Source organism: Catharus ustulatus, chromosome 1, assembly GCF_009819885.2.
Source record: "Catharus ustulatus isolate bCatUst1 chromosome 1, bCatUst1.pri.v2, whole genome shotgun sequence".
Taxonomy (NCBI): Eukaryota; Metazoa; Chordata; class Aves; order Passeriformes; family Turdidae; genus Catharus; species Catharus ustulatus.
In genome coordinates, this window is record NC_046221.1 from 61,957,046 (window position 1) to 61,976,067 (window position 19,022).

Consider the following 19,022-nt stretch of genomic DNA (forward strand, 5'->3'; position numbering starts at 1 on the left):
CATCAGAATAAAATTAATAGCTCGCTAAACTCTATACCGACGAGCCTTCCCCTGATTACAGAGACACACCAAGGCAATTAGCTCAGTGGCAGACACGTAATGAACCCTGAAATGTGGACTTGCCCCTGTCACTTGCTCAGGCCACAGTTCAAAGCATGAGTGTCCCACAAGCCTGGGGCAGTGCTGCGAGGCACACACTGTGCTTTTCCTGAAGAGACGCAGAGCAGAGCTCTTGGGAAAAGGCCCCTGCAGAAGCAGAGCCCACTACAGATACAATGCTCTGCACTTCCCCATCAGGCATTTCATTTCAGGCAGCTGCCTGCAGTTTTCCACAGCAGGGGTACTCAACCATCACCTCGGACAGTGGTACTTTGCAGCCCTTTCCACTCCCAGAGGCAAAGATCAAAGTCAGTTCCACCACAGCTTAAATTCAGTGCTTTGGCTTTTCCACTCTGACTTTGGAGACCTGCTTTAGCCTGGTCCTGGAGTCAGCCTTGGCACAGGTTGGGTACAAGATGGTTATGGCCAGAAGACAGACCCTTGACCAGCTCTCTCTGCAGCTTCCCTCCCTGTGCCTGTGATGGGACTACTCACCCCTCCCTCCCTTCCTCAGAAGGGCGTCCCAAAGCAGCAGCTCATTTCCCTGCAAAGACTGCAGCAACCCCCCCTAGTCCCAGCAGTACTGCTGACCTCTGCTCTGGAGCACACAGGAATTTCTGGAGCACTATACAGTTTCAGTGGCCTTGCTGTTGTCATTGTTTCAAAATTGGATGGCATGCATAAATAGTAATAAAAATAGTCCTGAGCCCTATTGCTGCTAATGACCACTTTTTACATTCCATTCAAACATGTATTACACACCTTTTTCTACAACAAAAAGGGAAAAGAGAATTTAATAATAATTGGAGAAGCCAAGGGCCACATTTCGTCATATTTCTCTTTATTTTTACTCAAACTGGAAAAAGAAATATTCTTTTACTCACCAGACCATTTTCCTACAAGCATCTGCTACTACAGATAGGCTTCCAGGTTAACACTACCCTGTGATTAGAGCAACTACCCCTGTAAAATCTATTTGAGATAAGAGTTTCAGGGATTTTATTTAGGACAGAAAAACTGCCGAGCCATAGCCCAGCTTCAGCCTAGCTTTTCACTGCACTGCCTTGCTCTTAGCAAAGACTCTCCAACCTGCTTCCATCTCAACTGGGGCTCTTGCAGCCAGCAGTGAGGCTGTGCCAGTTCACATATTTTAAGGTTTTCCTCACAACCGTGAGGGATTAGAAAATGAGGCTTTGATGTATTCAGGACATGTGCTTGAGATTACTTGTGTACCTAGATGCTAGCACAAGTGCCTGCAAGTTGTGGTCTAAATTTGTTTGTCCCTGGAAGCTCAAGTTTGCAGCTGTGGGTGGAGTTTGTGTACAAGTCTACAGCTGTACGCCAATTTGTGGTCAATAACACTCTATAACCCGTATTCAGTAACAATATCTGAGTCTATATTGAAGAATATTGTATTATTGCAGAGTCAGAGTTACAGCACATAAGGCCCACATAATGAAAACAAAATCATTGCAAAAGAGGTGGTTGAAAATTAATTTGAAACCCATTTAGAAAATTATTTCAGGATTATTAAGGATTGATTTAAAAATGCCATCTAGAATTCAATTTTATGAGCTCCTGCACCTACGGGAGAGATTTACATATTTTATGTAGTTTTTGTTGGTTTTTTTTTTAATTCTGATATGTCAGGAAATATCTAAATATTCTTGTACTTATAAACAAGATTGATCCATGCTTCATTGTGTTACAGCTAGACTAAATATTCTTCACTGAGAGGAGGTGTTACAAGATCTCAATACTGCAAGTGTTCTGCAAGAGGAGACAGGACTTTGGGGGGGTTTTGCCTTTTTGTCAACAAGTGATATCTTCTGTGGACTTCCCCAAGATGAAAAACCAAACTGACCCATATCAGTTACACTTCTTCTGCACTTCACAACTTTTAGACACGCTATTCCTGTCCAAGTCAGTAAGAGTTGTACAGCTAAATCTAACCCTGCACGCTTTGCCAATTTTCTCGGGTGATTTTGTCCTAGAAATGCAGACACTTGGTACATATATACAAGTGAGACTGTATTAAAACCCACAGCAGGTAGAAAATAATCCAGCCCAGGGAAGTTTTGTTTTTGACTCTGTTCATAATCAAAGCTATGCACAAAGCACAATGAGGCACAGTAAATAAAGACATTTCACACAGACAAGCACGAAAATCTTCCAAAACAAAGAAAATTAAATTATCTTTCAACTAAAGAACACACTGCAATGAAAGACTAAATGAGCAGTTCTAATTAAAACCATGCTGTGAATCTCCTACTTTCCACCACAGAAAAAAAATCAGCTAGCGTTTGTGCATGTACAGCCACCCTCCAAAACCAGTCAAGCAGCTTTCCATCCAAACAATGCAAGACACAGCATCTCAGAGCTGCGAAACATATTGAAATTATTTCCATAGCAATCATAACAACAACACGTAAGGCCAGGATATGCAGGAGGAGGGGGTGGCAGCCCAGTGCTGCCTGCTGTCCCAGGCACGTCGCTGGGAACATCCCTTGCCCCACATCCATCCCCCTTGCCCCACATCCACCCCCTTGTCCCATGGCTGTATCCAGTGCCCTGTGCATCGGTGCTCGCCTTGGCAATGGTTCCGTCTCATCCACAACAGGCACTCGCATCCCTCCTCTGCCCGTGCCCAGGAGCACATCCCGGAGCGTGCGCGCAGGAGAGCCAAGGCGCTGCTGGTTCTGGCCAACAAGAACTGGTGAGCACAAGCAGTACCGTGCAAGCCTAGCTCAAGCTTCTTAATCCTGACATGTCGCAAACATCTGAGGCACAGGTGTCTCTGCCTGCAGTGCTAAAACAAGCAGCTGCCTCGGGTGAAAATGCGAAGAGTGGGATGAAAACTCAGGACTGACCCTCTATGTGTGAGCTGCACCAGGGCTTCATGCACACCTCATCTCTGAACAGCTCCCCAGAAATGAAACGTGATCTCTCTCCCACCCTGCTCCCTTCTAGCTATTTATCTGTTTGTGCAGTCACGATGTGCTGCGGGCTTCCTGAAGGCGAGCCACTGTCCTTCCATGGGCACAGAGCCGAGGGAACACGAACGTGTGGCTTATTAAGCACAGCAAGGATGGGCATCCGTGTCCTGCGTGGAATATGCATGCTGGTGCTGCTGTTTTCATGCTGGCACAGGGACAGCAAGCAGCTAAATCTAGTAGACTTCACTGAACAGTCTAAATTGCACACTTAGATGACACGAAGAAAGGCACCATTTGCCCAAAGACAGAGGAAAGTAATGGGAAGATTTTGCACAGTGATGGAAAGCTTGGCTCCAGCACCATCACATCTGACTTGCTATCAAGACATGCTGTAAAAGCTTCAGAGACTTCATGGCCATTAGATGTGGACAGGCACAATGGTGGCAGAACAAGACCAAGAGGTAGTCATCCTGAGGGATCCCAAAATCAAAGGGACGAACATGGAGGAAAAGGGGGATCCAGTTAGTAGCATTCACCTGAAAACCATCAAAAGGAAGTAGCAATATAAAGGGAACCTGCAACTGATGCCCAAAAAGCATCAGGTTTTTAAGAGGGAAAACCTAGTAGGTCTCCTGAAAAGCAGCAGAGGCCTGCAAGAACAGAATGCAGCTACTGCAACTTGCTCCCCTTTATGATGCTATTTTTGGGCAGTTGGCGGCCCCACACACTCACGCCTGACACCCAATCTCTTTTAACACCCGTGGCAAAGCAGCAAAAATGTCTCACGCAAGATTTTGCAGCCAAGTAACCTGAGTGACAATACATTGCACAATTAATTGCCAATTAATCAATGTATTCTTGCTTGGTAGGAAAACTTAAGCACATATTCAACATCTAATCCCACTTCAGGAAAGTTTAAGGACTTATTTAGTGCTTGGTTTCACTGTAACAGATCACTTTGCTCCACTTCATACATTTCTTTCCCCTCTCATTACACAGAACTGGACCAGCAGTATTTCTACATGAGTAGGATTGCAAGTGGCAAGGGAGCAGTTCACTTTCTTGTGAGGACTGTGGATTTTTGCCAGGATTCACATTTGGTTGTAACACCACGTTATCAGTGTCCCAAAGAGCAAAACTCATTGAGGGAGACTCCAGAGTCTGTAACTCCCCAAAATGTACCCATGTTGTGCCTGCAAGTGCTGTCTACTGCATTTGAAACCTAGGCAGCAGACTTTTAAACCCCAATGTGCATAATGTCTGCATGCAAACCAAAAGCAGGAGCTCCTCTGCTTTATTGGGTACTGAAACATTAAAAACAGGTGTTTAAAAACTGCATTACAAATCTGTCTGCAACCTATATTATTTTTACCATGTGTAAGTAAATTGATCACTAGCATGTTTCAACTGTTTCAGTGAAAATATGCAACTCCTGCTAAATTATTTCTTAAACATGTGGAGGGAGGAGAAAGTTTCTTTGATTTCACTGCACTGACAGCATGCAACAAATCTTATTTCTGTGTATGTATACAGCAGATGCTGTAATGGATCATCTCCCTTTCATGGCATGTATCAAAGAAGATCTCAAGCTATTCTTCACAAGGAAAGAAGTTATAAACCTCTGTTCATAATGGAAGATGCTATGTACTTTGAGAGAGCAATTGAGTAATTTGACACCATATTTTACACTGATTCAGCCTGTTAGTTGAAATAATGACTAATTAAAATGGAAAATCTATATTATAACCATATATACTGATATTCCAGGTCACAAGGTGTATTACAGATGTAATTTTTTACTCTTCTTACACATGAAAATTAGAAAGCATAAAACCAGAAATTCCACTGGAGTTAGGTTGGTGTGAAAGGGATCTGAAATATGAACTGGTCCCCAGTATATCTTCATACAGAATGCAGGCAATATAATTTCCATGATTTATGTTTTATGTAATTTGGAGTACCAAAAAAAAAAAATCGTTTGCCCTGAGATATTACTTTTAGGAATAGAGGACAGATGTCTAGTTCCCAAAGTAGACTTGTAAAAAATTAATCGCCTGCCTCATGTAGGTTAGCAGTATTTGGCAGGTAGGTTAGCTCAGCTCATAATGAAGCATCTGGGTTCTGGTAAAGCTGCATTTTAATTTTAACTGTGTTTCATTTCAGATTTTTGGGTGCATGTTAACAGGCAATAGTCTGGCAAGTCTGGAGCAGATTTGCTGATTGGTAACTTTGGTGTAGGTCTTCTCAACTGCAACCAAAACTAAGTCAAATGACAACTGTGGTTCATGCCCAGACCACAATCTCACATATCACCTGAACCTCCATGAAAAGCTATTTTCAATCCAGTTGTCAACACCTCACCCATCCAATCTTATTTTCTCCAAAATGGCTAAACTAACAAAGAGTCAGTAAACCCCTAAGTGTGTGCTGGAATTAAGCAGGCTAAGCTATCTGACTTCAGGAGTGCCCCAATATGGCTTTGAATGTAATTTGGTTTCAGTTTAGGGTTTTGTTGGGTTTTTTCTATTTGAGGTCTGGTATTTTGAGGCAAGCAAAAAATACACGCATGTTGTATTTTGCTTAGAAAAGTGAGTAGTCATTTCTAGCACTATTGGTAGCCTCTTCTGATTAATCAGAAGCATCTGCAGCTTTGACTCTGCCTTCTGATTCTGTGACAGAGCAAGAGATATGGCATCTGCAAATTTTAGCAGGAGTGATGCAATATTAAGCACAGGACAAAAAGGATGGAATGGATAAGAAAAAGTATCACACTCTAACAGTCAAGGATGAATCCTGATTCCTCCCTGAAAAGTAGTAACACACATTTTAGAGGTACACTTCCAAAATTATGCTGAATCACCCTTTTAGACAACATGCAGAAAAAGCCCTCTGTCTACATTGAAAGCAGTTCATCAAGTTAAAAGGATGCAGCACAAGGTCTGAGGAAAAGTAAATGAGGAATCAGAGAGGACAACTACACTTATGTTCCTGCCTTTCTTGACTTTGCAGAGACTTCTATCACTCTGGTTGTAGACACTCAGGGTGCATGTGCTGTGGTCACCAAAACCAGCCTGACAAGGGAAGCAGAAAGATGGCTCTGTGAGATGCCTCTGTGGCAGTGCTGGAGATAAAGATGACTCCTCTGCTTCCACTCTAATCTAGGTGGTCTATCAGCTGCCATATCAGCTGCCCCGAGAGGACAGCTAGAAGATAGCCCACACAAGTGACAGACTCCCCTACTGCAAAGAGGAAGACAGGAAGGAAACCAGGAGAGGCCAATGAAAAGGGCAATTGGGAGCTGATGTCATCACCCCCTTTCCCAAGGGAATGGAGAACACACTAGCAGAGGAATGGGAAGGCTTTCCATCTTCTCCTCCCTCAAGGCCATAACCAACTTCTGCTTTGCTTGCAGCTACTGAGCTATTCCAAACTGAAGGCAAACCTAGGGCTGAAGCCTTCAGGCTGGAAAGCCAGATTGAACATCTCAGCATCCTAACAGCTGGGATATGTACTGCAGTGTCCATCACACTGAGCGTGGGCGAAGTATCATTTTTAACAGAGAGCAGAGTGCATCCCCCAAGCACTGGCTGATGGAAACTCCATTTTTCATTTGTAAAGGGCCGTTGCACCAAATAACAGAGGCCTGTCCCCAGTATGGCTCATAAATCAGAACTGAAATTGCATTTTCAGGGTTATGAAATCTTCTCCAGTTGACAGCAGCACACTTTCCAGGATGGCTCCCTTCTGGACTTATCCCTCCTCAGGGAGGCCACAAGCTAGTGATACAGCTGTGCTTGTGGAGCTACTCTGTGAGACTAACTTCATGCAGAACCCAAAAATGAGAAACTCCTTTCCTAAATACACTCTTCTAACAAAAAAAAAGAACAAACAAACAAACAAAAAAAACACCCCCAAACAACAAAACAAAACAAAAAAAAACCCAACCAAAACAAAAAATAAACCAAAACAAAAATGTGATGATGAAAAGCTTTCAATGGGCATTCTTCCATCTGCTGGATTTATAGAAGCAATAGCAGCCTTAAAACATCTGCCAAATCATTCTACTTTTCAGTTTTGATTATCTGTCTGCTAGTTTGAGGTTCTGCTTTAACTATGCAGATGCTAGAAGTGAGAAAGCCATTCGGTTCAGATTTATTCTTAAGAAATACCGTCTGTCTAAAACAAGGCCATAAAGTGTAGGCTCCCTGTCTGGTTTGTTGTGTTACTGCAGGGCTTTGTGCTATTAATTGCAACCTGGCTAACAGGTGCTTGCCAATGTCTTTATATGCCCACCATAAGGAAGGATTGTATTTCCATGTGAGCAAAAGGGTGATGCTGCCTTCTAAAAAGAAGCTAAGAGTAGCACAGAGAGGAAGTTCTCTGTGGTATGATGAATTGAATCACTGCTTACTAACGAGAATATACTCTCTGCTCTGCCTTGATATATCCAGAGAGGGAAGGGGAAAGCAGCTAATGCTATTTTTTCCACATCCTCTCCTCTTGTTTTGGTGTCAGATGGCCATGAGCTGGACCCACCAGGAAGTGTTTTTTTTCTGTCTGATCCCCTTGACTCACTCAGCAAGAGTGGCAGCTCTGCTGTTTAAAACAAACTTGCAGTGGGGACCAAGAAAAGCCCATATGAGCACCCTGCATGTCCCATAACAATGGGACTCGCCCTGTGCTCACTCTTGCTGTGCACCAGAGCATTGCTGCAAAGGACTTGGTCTGCTCTGTCTGGAAGAGCCTTCCTCTTGGGTTGCTTATACCTTCATCTTCTTTCTTCCTGTCATCAGCAGTGAACACCTCTTTCTAGTCTTCTCCTTTAGCTCTTCAATTGTCTCTTGTTCCCATCTAGCCTTCTGGTTACCACAGGACTGTCTGACCTCGTGCTGTTGGCTATGTGAAGCCAGGTGTATGGGAAGTGCTGATCTAAGTGTGATGTCCCCTGAAGTTACACTGCTTTGTCAGTGAGGCTTTCTATTCCCCAAGGGGTTTGCAAAAGCTATTCTTTGCTTATCGGTCTGAAGATAAAATGGCTCTGGCAGATACCTGTGGTGTCCAGCACCTGCTCTGGGACTTCATGTTTGTTATGTGAAAGCAACCAAACCAGCTGATCCATGGGAAGCAAACAATAAGACATTCCATGTGCTGCTGAGGAGCACAAATAACTCAGGGCCTAATGTTGGTACCTAATTATGGTGATGTGGAGATGTACAAAAAATACAGAGGCAGTGATTGCCATAGAGGAGAGTCTGACACTTGTTAGTCATAACAGGATCTTGAGATCTTGTCAAGAAAAGACATAGGTGACTCTTGTGAGCAAGTCTCCTGGCATAGACAACATTTTGAATATGTAAATCAGCAGACAAATCATTGTGTTTTGCCTGTTAAATGAGGGAGTTCAGACTATTCAGCTCTTCACAGGCTCAGGTGAAATTTTGTATTGGAGCACAGGAGCCATACACAGTCTCTACCATCTCACTCAAAGGGGTGCAGTGAAAGGCAAGGCAGCATTCACTGTATATTCCATATTAATTTTTCAAGAGGAAAACAAATTCTGGATCGTATTATCTAAGAAACTTAGATAAAAAATGAAAAAACCCTTACAACTAATTTTCTTTCCTTTTTCTAAACAATTTCATGTCAGGAGTGATCTTGAAGAAAATTCATGGCATATTTTGTGTCAAAAAGTTTAATAATAGTAATGACTTTTGAAAGTGCTTACTAGACTACTCCATGCACTTGAATATTTTCTTTCACCATAAAGTACAATCTTCTATGGGAGTACATCATGCCCTTTAATTAAACATTCTTGAGTATTTGGATTTTATCTCACAGATACACCACACCCTGCTTGTAAAAATTCCATCTCAGGCAGTCAAAGTGCTTGACTTATTTCAAAGATGACTTGTTAATTAGAATATCTACAGACCATGTATTTATAATCTGGTGCCATCCCTCCCTGGGGAGCCCAAACTTTTATCTGCTGGATTACATACCTGCAGCATAAACAGAGCCATTGCTGGCCAGAATACAAACCCCATCTTGTGCAACTCCTCACCACTACTCTCAAAATTAAGAATTAGGAGATAGGTCCAAACGGAGGATATTTTTGAGATTTCTGGATGTAAACCCCTTTAATTAAATTCACCTCACTTAAAATGTATCTGTAGCTATGTAATGCTGTGGGTTTCCTAAACAACCCATTCACTTCATTTTGCTTTGTTTGAAAAATCCTCACCCAAGCCATGAACTCTTGAGAAGGAGTAGGTGCCAGCAGGATGCTGACAGACAGGATTTTGCTCCTCGGAGGGGTCCCAGGTTTAACAGTCACCTGACACAACATGCAGCTTCCCAGCCGGAGCACCATCCCTGTTCTGACTCAGAGGTGGGAGTGCTCCAGTCTGAAATCACCAAAGGCAACAGCAACTCGCAAAATACTTTGCCAAGCCAAGGGGTGAAAGCCAGTGCCAGCCGTGAGCTCACCAGCACCGCTCCCCAGCACCACTCACTTGCCAATCCTCTGCGGCATTTTTAGCTCGCCAGGCGCGCCAGCTCATCCCACTCTCCAAGCGTTTAGCAATCGGGAACAGCGATAGCTTGGAGCTGCCATGGCAGCCAAACACCCAAACAGGCAAAAGCAAAGTGTGAGAGAGAGGAATATTGTGTTACCAGGCTCATGAGCCTTCACGAGCAACTTGAAGCACTCCAAACCATATCGTTCCTAAGTGCAGCGGGGAAGGTGGTGCCATTCCACAGAAGGAAATCCACAGGAAATCCTGCTGGCAGGAAATACACCTGGGAGATGGCCCACGGGAGCTTCCAGTGAGCAAGTCCGACACACAATGTAGAGATGATAAGGAGCAAGAGGTGGACACGACTGCTGCCACAGGCAGCCCCCAGCAGGCACCAGGCTTGCCCTTTGCATGGGTCAGAATGAGCTCCTCAGGCAGCCTGCCATGCTTAGGTCTGCCTGCCCCTTCTCTCTCAGATTTGGGAGGGAAAAGCAATCTCATTACACTGGTGGCATTGTGCTCAGCACCAGGCCCTCTGCTTTGCATGTGGCCCTCTCCAGCTACACAGAAGAATCACCAGCCCGGAGGAGCCAAGGAAAAAAACTGGGTCCCAAGCTTGGGCTTCATGTCACACCCGTGAGAGACTTCTGCCCTCCTATGCTACTGCTCTCCTCATCCAGCATGCTTGCCTCAGAAACCTTTGATCCTCAGACATTCCACCTCCTAAAACAAGAGATGGATCAGCAGCAAGGAAGCTGATGTTGCCTGGGAAAAATAGATAAACTTGCTCTGGCTGCAGAGAAAGCAACCTCCGGGCAATTTTTTTTGGGAACCATGCTATGAACAGTGGATGATTTTTGGATTTACTTCTCCTCTGCCTTAGCATGCCCAACAGATCTGTGGAGGTATTAATTCTCCTACTTTGGGAAGCAATATGACAACATGAGGGGGTTTGAAACAAAGAGAGAGAAAAACAGAGAGAGGAAAGAGACCTCATTCATATTCTCTTCTTGTTGAAGATACAGGGGGAAGAGATTTAACAACAGCAGAATTAAAACAAGTTTCCCCAAAGTACCGACATAAGAAAGACCTGACTGTCAACATGGGAAAAATGCAACAGAAAAGGGTAGTACGAGAGGTCAAAGTAATTTTATGAGAGTTTTCCCTGAGTCAACAGAATAGAAAAAACATCAGAAATATTAAAGAGCTAAAAGCTTGATCCAAAATCTTTCTCCTGAAGACACTCAGATTCTGTTTGAGCTTACATCTGGGTTTGAACTTCAAAACTTGGGCTCCTTTCTGTATAACCCAGTGGGATGAATCAAACCTGACCCAAACAGCTGCAACATCTGGAAATACATTGAGGATTCAGAGATGCATTTTTCAGGTTTTACCAGTCAACAATTTTACAGAAATTACTCCCTGGATTTCCTCCTCCTCCATTTATTTATACATACTTTCATTTTTCAGGTACTTCTTTATTTGTAAGTACTTACTATTTCTCTTACAAAAATTATTTATAAATACTTCGTTTCTTTTTGAAAGTATTTTGATCCACCCATCCATTCACCTCTGGTCTAAGTCAGAACTTTTGGGCATTTCTTCAAACAGATAACTGGCTATGATGGTAATGTCAGCATGGAAAAGCTGCACCTCTATATGTTTCTGTTCTTTTTGGAGAAAAGGATGTTTGGGTTGTAATAAAAGCACTGAAAAATACATTAATCCTTATTAAGTCGGTAGAGCCAATTGACAGGGCTGCTTCCTCCTCTGTCCCTTAGTGGCCTTCTGTAATTTCCTCTCCTCTCTTCTGACACTTGTTTGTGTTTGGAAGCAGCATGGTCCCTCCTGACAGACCGGGACAGGGGATGAGAGGGGAAATGTCTGGACACATTTAGTCCAATTAAATGTTGGCATCACATTCAGTCTTTCCAAAATGCACACAAGAAACTTTAAGTGCCAAGTTGGCCACTGGAAATCAATGCCTCCCCATTTGCATTTCCTTGCATCAAGCCACAAACAGAGTAGGCATTAATTGTAAACAAGCATGTCTGCCACAAGCCCCTCTTTAACATCACTCACAAATGTTCTGCTAAATCCTTTCAACTTCCAGCAGACAACTTCCACAATCCCATGTCACTGACAAGTTCTGGCAGAGCTAAAGTGTGTTTGCTGCCGACAACTCCCCTCCCTTTCCTTTTCCAGCTGTGGCAGCAGCACACATTTACACAGCAGCATTCTCTGCCCAGCATCATCCCAGCCTCCCACCGTTCGTTCCTCAGACGTGTTTGCTAACAGGGGCTTACAGTAAATAAACAAACATTCACAGCCCTGCACGTGTGGTCCGTACATCATCTTGAGCCATCCAGGCTTTCAACAAGCCACGACTCCCGCAGCACGGCTTGTGGCACGAGCCCAAGCAGTGGGAGCATGGCAGCAGTGCCCTGGCATCCACGGGTCCTGTGGCATCTGGGCAGCAATAAAACCTGGGCTCTGCTGCACAGAGGGTAACAACCCTGATAGGCGGCACTGGGAATTAAACTGCTGGGTGAGAAAGCAGCAGCTGAGGAGGGACAGGCACTGTCTCCCACTCTCTCCCCCTGCTTTTTCTTTTTCATTTTTAAACAACCAAATCTTGTTCTTCCCACTCCTGAGCAAAGCCCTTTAAAAATGAATGAGACTACTCATATAAACAAATTAAGGGTCAGTTTAGAGTGTAATTAAATTAAATTCTTTATACAGAGTAACTAAAGAGCTTGGTAGAATTCATGAAATTCAGGCCTCAGATGCTTTCAAGAGCAGCTGGAAGGGTTTTAGAAACTGAACAGAGAAACTCCAAAAGCCTTTGCTCAGAACTCACTGCAACATCCAAACCAGCGACATACTTCCACATCACTGCTACAGCTCTGCTCTCCAACATGCATTCAGAGTTCTGATTAGATCCAACTGCAAGTTAAGGACTAAATGTACTGAGGCACATCCCCAGCTGATTTCAGTATAAACCACATGTCTGGAGTCTGACTGCACAAATAGGTCCACGGTCATCACTTGCCAGCTGAACACTCACTGAGCCCTACACGGGCAGGGCAGCAATCCACCCTGTATTCACATTGCTCTTGCATGGTTTTCACTAAAGCCCTGGTCCACTCAGTTTAAAATATGCTCTAAGGTGTGCTCACATGCAGGAGCCTCTGAAGACAGGAAAAATCTCCATGAGTTTTTGGTTTTAGAGAAGAAATGGCGCTTGCCACAGAGCACTGAGATCAAGAACCCGCGACACTCGTTACACGGTTTGGTACCTGCACAATGGGGTGGCCCCCTGCAGATGCCTTCACAGCCCCTCGACTGCCCTCTGTCTCGTAATGAGCTCGGTGGTGGGATTTCGGCTGCACTTCGATACGTAGCTCGTAAGGTCCTGAGTGAGATGGCAGCTGCCAGTCAAGAGCAGGCAGGGATGGGCTACAATGGAAAGGAAAACAGATTAGAAAGTAACATCAAGCACACTATCACAAACCACAAGCAGCCAGCACTATTATTTTAGGCCCATGTCTCGCAGCTCATCCTTCACCATCTTACAGTATAAATTTCATCCATAAGGATAATGTCATGACATAAGTAATTGAGAAGGTAATGGCTATTTTAGGAAGATTTATGAGTCGAGCATATCTGTTGGCCCAGATGCTATCTGATTTGTATCCAAAATTGAAAATTTTTAAGACATAGATTACAAATATACATAACTCTTGAAGCAAAAGGAAAAAGGCAGAAAGACACAGGAGAGTTTTACGAAGGAAATTTCTGCTGTGAAAGTGAATGCCAAACTAGTTTGGCATTTAATGAATCTAATGGGTTTCAACAAATCTGTTCTGCTTACAGGGGGTGGAAAGAAGGAAAAAAAGCCATTTCCCTGCTTCATTCCCAACACAAAGCATATCTGAGAGCCACAAAGCAAAGTTGATCTCTGTTGGGTTAATTCACTGCAAAGGAAAGAGCTCTGAAGTCAAAACGTGCTTATGAATCCTGTTGGTGGTGATGAGCTAGCCTGCAGAAAATGCAGCTCACTCTTCTGGCCCAACGCTGACTCTGCAATTAACTAACATACTAAGGACTCATTACCAACAAGCAGCCTGACAGCATGCAATGGTGAGGAACTGGCATTCTTAGAAATCCTCTTCCAGTATAAAATCACACTTGAAAATAGCTGGGAGACCTCTAAGAAATGCCAAGTTGATGCTTGAAAGAAAAGAAACAAGGACAGTAAAAACAGCAGCCCTGAGACAGACTTGTTAATCTTAAAATCGAAGCAAGAAGCTTTACAATTAAAACACTAATTTCATGTCCACTCTATATTCTTTCCTTTGGTGAATTCTCTCCACTGAGTATCCTTCAAAAATCTTTACAAGTAGTTAAACAGCACAACTGCAACACACTCCCCTGCCCTTTTATGGGAAACTTTATTACTTCTCCCATCAACCTGGAGAAGATAACCAGAAAAAAGAAAATCGTGGTCCTGTGTAGGTGCCATGGGCCAGGGCTCCCTGGCACGGTGAGAGGACTGGTGCCACCGCATCCTGCAGGTGAGGGCTCATCAGCTCTCCCTAGCCTGTCAGGAGGCTGGGCACTGGGGATTTATTGAATCCTTGCCTCACTGCTGCAGCCCGGGAGCAAGGACAGTCTGAGCAGCAGGGATCACAGCTGAAATCTTTCCTTTCCCTGTGAGCTGCCTGATGGGGAAAGGATGTGCAAGAGCTTCCACACTGGATGTGTATACTACAAACACATGTTCAGCTGGAGGCTGGATACTCCTTGTTACCACCCCAGGGATCCACACTCTGTGCACTTGTGGCTGCTTAAGCATTACAGCTCTCAGCATCCCTGCTGGCTTCGCTGCAGAGCAGGACTTCTACCACTAGCACGGGCACTTTTGGCTTTACCTTTTGGGTTTCCGTGAGCACTTAACCAGCCCTGTATCATGAGCATGTTGAACTCACATCTGCTAAAGCCTGTGTGCATGTGCACTGCTGAGACTTCAGGTGGTGCTAAGGTTCCCTGCATTATCTTTCTTCATTGTTTACAAGCCTAAGCCTTGTATTTGCATGCCTATGGACACACACTATACAAATAACAGGGGTCAGCTGGAGCCACCAGGTCCCATCCTGGTGGAGGACCATGATCACCTTTGCTCCCTGGGCACCTCCTGCTACTCCAGGAGAGCTCACTGGCAAGTTGCAGGCTCCAAACATCAAACTATTCTGTATTCCAGCTTTCAGGACATGGAGCCCAATAGCAGAGATAAAGAGAAGTATCCATCCCAGCTCACCCTAAGTAGGAGCTTATCTAAAAGAAAGATGTTGTCTCTGTACAGGTTCTGAGCTTCCATGAACATCTGGATCCAGGAGAAGCCAGGGGAGCACTCTCTCCACTGGCAAGATCCTGCCAGGGACAAACTCTGAATTTTCATTCTGCCCCTCCACACATGGAAGCTCCTGCCACAGCTACAGGCAGGATGTTGCACTTTCTGAGCTCCTGTGCAAGCTTTTCTCCCAAAATGGGCAGGGCCCACTCTGGAGGTGAGGGGAAGCTCTTCTGCTACTACACACTCATACAAGGAATGAAGAGACAGCAGAAAATTACAGACAGATGGCCATTGTATGTAGCCACTGCTCTTTGCCTAGCACTTTAGGTACACATATTTTAGTCTGAAAAAGAAAAAAAATAATCTGGATGAGGCATATTTGAGTAATGATAAATGACAAAGAGTAGAGCAAAACAGCTGTGTCTCTCCTGGTGATGATCAGCACACATTTTTAAACAGATGTTTCTGGTTTTAAGTAAATTCTCACTTGATGGACTCCTTTTTTTTCTGAGGATGCAACATCTATCAGATTAGAAACTTTTAACACTTAATTAAAAAGGACAACTCTGACTGACAGCTTGTAGCCCTCAAGTTAAGAGGGTTGGATTTTTTTGTTTTAAGATACACAGAAGTGATAGTTTTGTAATTTATGATATCTCTTTAAAAAAAAAGAAAAAGAAAAAAACCACGCAAATCACCACCCCCTTTCAAATCAGCACCTGAAACTGTTAATACAATTAAGTTGTTAAATTCATGTTCTCAAATAAAGTCTGGAAATAAAAATACAGTTTGCTATTAGCCTCAGATATACAATCAGAATTCCAAAGCACCACCTGCCCAATTATAGATTGACAATTAATGGGAGTTTTCCTGATAAAGGAAGCAAAGTGATGCATTTAGCAGTGTCATGGATTGGGCTGTCAGAGCTATTTCCTATGTTAGGTTATCTTCATCATGCAGTTAATTTTCTGCAGCTAAATGTGGTTAAAGGAAAAAGCCCCCAAACAAATGGTGTAGTGGTAAAATCTAATCTGGTTGCTGCAAATATTCATTTGAAAAGGTTCAAACTACCTCATCAAGCCAGCATCACGTGGAGGGGAGAAGATCCCCACCACAGCAGTCAAGAAGAGCAATGAAAGGTCTTAATGCAGTCCTCCTATCAAGTGTACATCAGTGTTTTTCCCTCAGATGACATTTTCCACCAGTTAAAAACCTGTCCCATTCTTTCTGTGCCCTAATAAATCCCACTGTAGCCCTCCTAAATGCTGTAATGAGGTATGGTCACTTCAAGGCAGGTTCACAAAACCTGGTGCTAGGCTGTAGAAAACTGGCTCAATATAACTCCATCCTACATAAATCAGATTAAAAACCAGATGAATAGTGATTTATTTTGCATACACCAGATACACAATATGATTAAATCAAAAACAGATTATCCAGTCTGGCTGACTTCTGCCTTTAGCAGAAAGATTTATCAAGTTACAAAAAAAAATTTAAAAAAAGAAAAGAAAGATACTAAGCAGCCCACTGGAATATAGACAGGGAGGAAACAAAGCCAAAAACTTCTGCTAAACTTTGTAAAGGTGTTTAAGCTCCATTTTCACATGACTGCTATCCATTTGGGAATTAAATTATTACTACACTTTCTAAGCCGCTAGGTGCCCAAAGCCACTTGAAAAAGAGATTCACAAACATTTTTGTCCTAAACTGCAGAAGGTATAAGAACAACTGCCAGTCTCACCCTGGGACTGACCCTGCCCTTGGCCAGGTACTGCAGCACGGAGTCATCTACCCCAGACTGCTGACTGAGAGTGGCCTAAGTCGCTGCCTAGAAGGAGAAGATGCTCAGTGTCTTTCAGCACCCAAAGTAAAGTGAGTGGCCTAGGAGTACAGCTGAGACTGGATGCCCTGTGCTAAACTTATTTTTTTCTGACAAGGAGTTTTCCTATAGGAACAAAAGCACAAACTAGAGATACCACAGGGCTGCTGAAACTTTTACCAAGGTGCTAGCTTGAACCTGCTCCAACTCTGTGCCAAATGCAAATATGGTTATGATTTATTATTTATTACTCGTCTCACATTGAAGTGGATGCCTGTGAAAGATCCCTGTGTGTGATTTTGAAAGAGTAAGAAAACAACGATGATGGCGACGTGTCCATCAACTTGATTGTGGTCAGAAAAATACACCTGCTTAATATTTCACCTATGACTTAATGTGGGCAGATTTTACTCTCTATTTTTTTAAAATTTCCTGACAGTTGAGCAATCTGGCTGTGAGCTGTTAAAATAGATGCTGTGTCCCACCCCAGACTTGGCTGTATTTTGCTGGCATGTGGAGCGAGTAGCTCTCCCATGAAGCGCATGAGGCGCACTGGAATTCCTCATGTTGAAGTCTGAAAATATGAGTCGTCGTCATTCTCCCACATAATACTTCACCCTTCTGTCCTAAAAAATCACACCCAGAGATTAGTTCACATGGGAAGTGTCACATTTGATGGCTTAGAGAAAGGACAAGAAACTCTTGCTGCAGGAATGGAGATAACAAGTGGCTGGCATCGCATTTCTGCTTATTCTGAATTTAGAATCCTGGGGTGTTAAAATGAGCAGTTGAAGGAAGGCCATTAATAAGATGCTCACAGGGTTGTTTGAATGAACTGAAAAACAGTTGGGAGAAAGCGTGGGGAGGATTAAATCAAACAAACAAAAATATATCAGTTTACTGAGACAGGCTTCCAAGTAGTCTTCAGCCTTATGGTACAGCAACCAAATGGAATAAAAAATCACTGCTACATGATTATCAAAACAAACATGTTGAAAGCATCCAAACATCCCTATTCGGCAGGAATAGAGCAGAAAAGAGAAAAAGGTTAGCATATTTTGGGCTCTTCCCTGTTCACTTCCCAGCGCCTGCCCCTCAATTTACACTAACGAGTCCCAGGAGATGGTCACTGCCACACAGCCACAAGTCCCCATTTCACTGAGTCTTGCCCAGACAGCCCTGCCTTTGCTTTGTCTGAAGAACTTCCTCTCGCCTGCCATAAACACGCAAGTTCGCCATGGATGCACAGGTCAGCAAATCCGGTGCTGCTGCACCGCTGACTATCTCACCTCATCTCATCTCATCTTAAGATTGCTGGTGCCTTTTTCTCAAGCAATTAAACTTTTCCCAAAGAGGGTTGCCTTTTATCTCATGATCTGGAACAAAACACCTCTAACAATAAAAAACAAAAACAAACAAACAAACAAACAAAGAGCTCCCACAAAATCAAAATTATCTGAAGGTTCCACAAATCAAAAGAAAGCAACAAAATGTCTGCAACGTTTTGAAATCATAGTTTGTAAGGAAATATAATTTAGAGCCTCATCTTTTGCATGGTTGAGTTTAATACTGTCAGAGTCCCAAAAGTAGAATCCAAAAAATTCACAAAAAACCCTAAAAAAGCTCACTGATGCAGAAAAAAGTCAAATGTGCTTTTGCAACTTGCAGAGAGGTATCCAGCTATACATTTGCTAGGTACAAACTTCAGTCTCCATATGTAAAACCATGTGCCTGTGAGGTCAAAAACATATATGCATATTTTTGAGCCTGAAAAAGAGACTGCAGCTAAAGCAAATGTGGCTTTTGACTGTTAAAAAAATAAACTGTGGAAGAAAACACCATGGGGAGCTTTTAAAAGTCACCTGTCTATTCCTGGAAACTCCTTTTGGTGTGGTAGACCTCATATACGCCATACGCCCAACCAACAAACCCAACCATTTCTTTCTCTTGAAAAACACTACATTTAGTGCAAGCTTAAGTGTAAAAGGCCAACACACTCCTTGGATTAAATCGATAACACTTGTTATAAATACAATGTATTACTTTTCAAAGAGTAAGAAACTGCCTCCAGGAAACCTCAGGCTGTGTTTAGTCAAATACAGCAGGTGAAGAGGAAGCCATATAAAATGCGCAGGATACTCAAAAACATGACACTTTTTGTTGTGATATAGGGTGATTTAGGACCTGCATATGAGCAAGTACAGAATAGAAAACATGTAATTTTAGTTTGGAAGTAGTCACTAACAGTGCCCCCATAGCTGAGGGTAGAAGTCCAGTCTTTTACTTCCATTTTGGCT

The 19,022-nt window shown here is 43.3% G+C and overlaps 1 protein-coding gene across 3 annotated transcripts in view; it reads right to left on the bottom strand.

Annotated features, from left to right (window-relative positions):
• Nucleotides 1-19,022, bottom strand: part of NFATC1 (nuclear factor of activated T cells 1) — a 110,182-nt gene that overhangs the window by 78,136 nt on the left and 13,024 nt on the right. For all 3 annotated transcript variants that reach the window (XM_033080408.2, XM_033080426.2, XM_033080418.2), the window contains exon 3: nucleotides 12,850-13,009. In XM_033080408.2, the coding sequence (XP_032936299.1) occupies nucleotides 12,850-13,009 (160 nt within the window). The remainder of the gene's footprint in view (nucleotides 1-12,849; nucleotides 13,010-19,022) is intronic.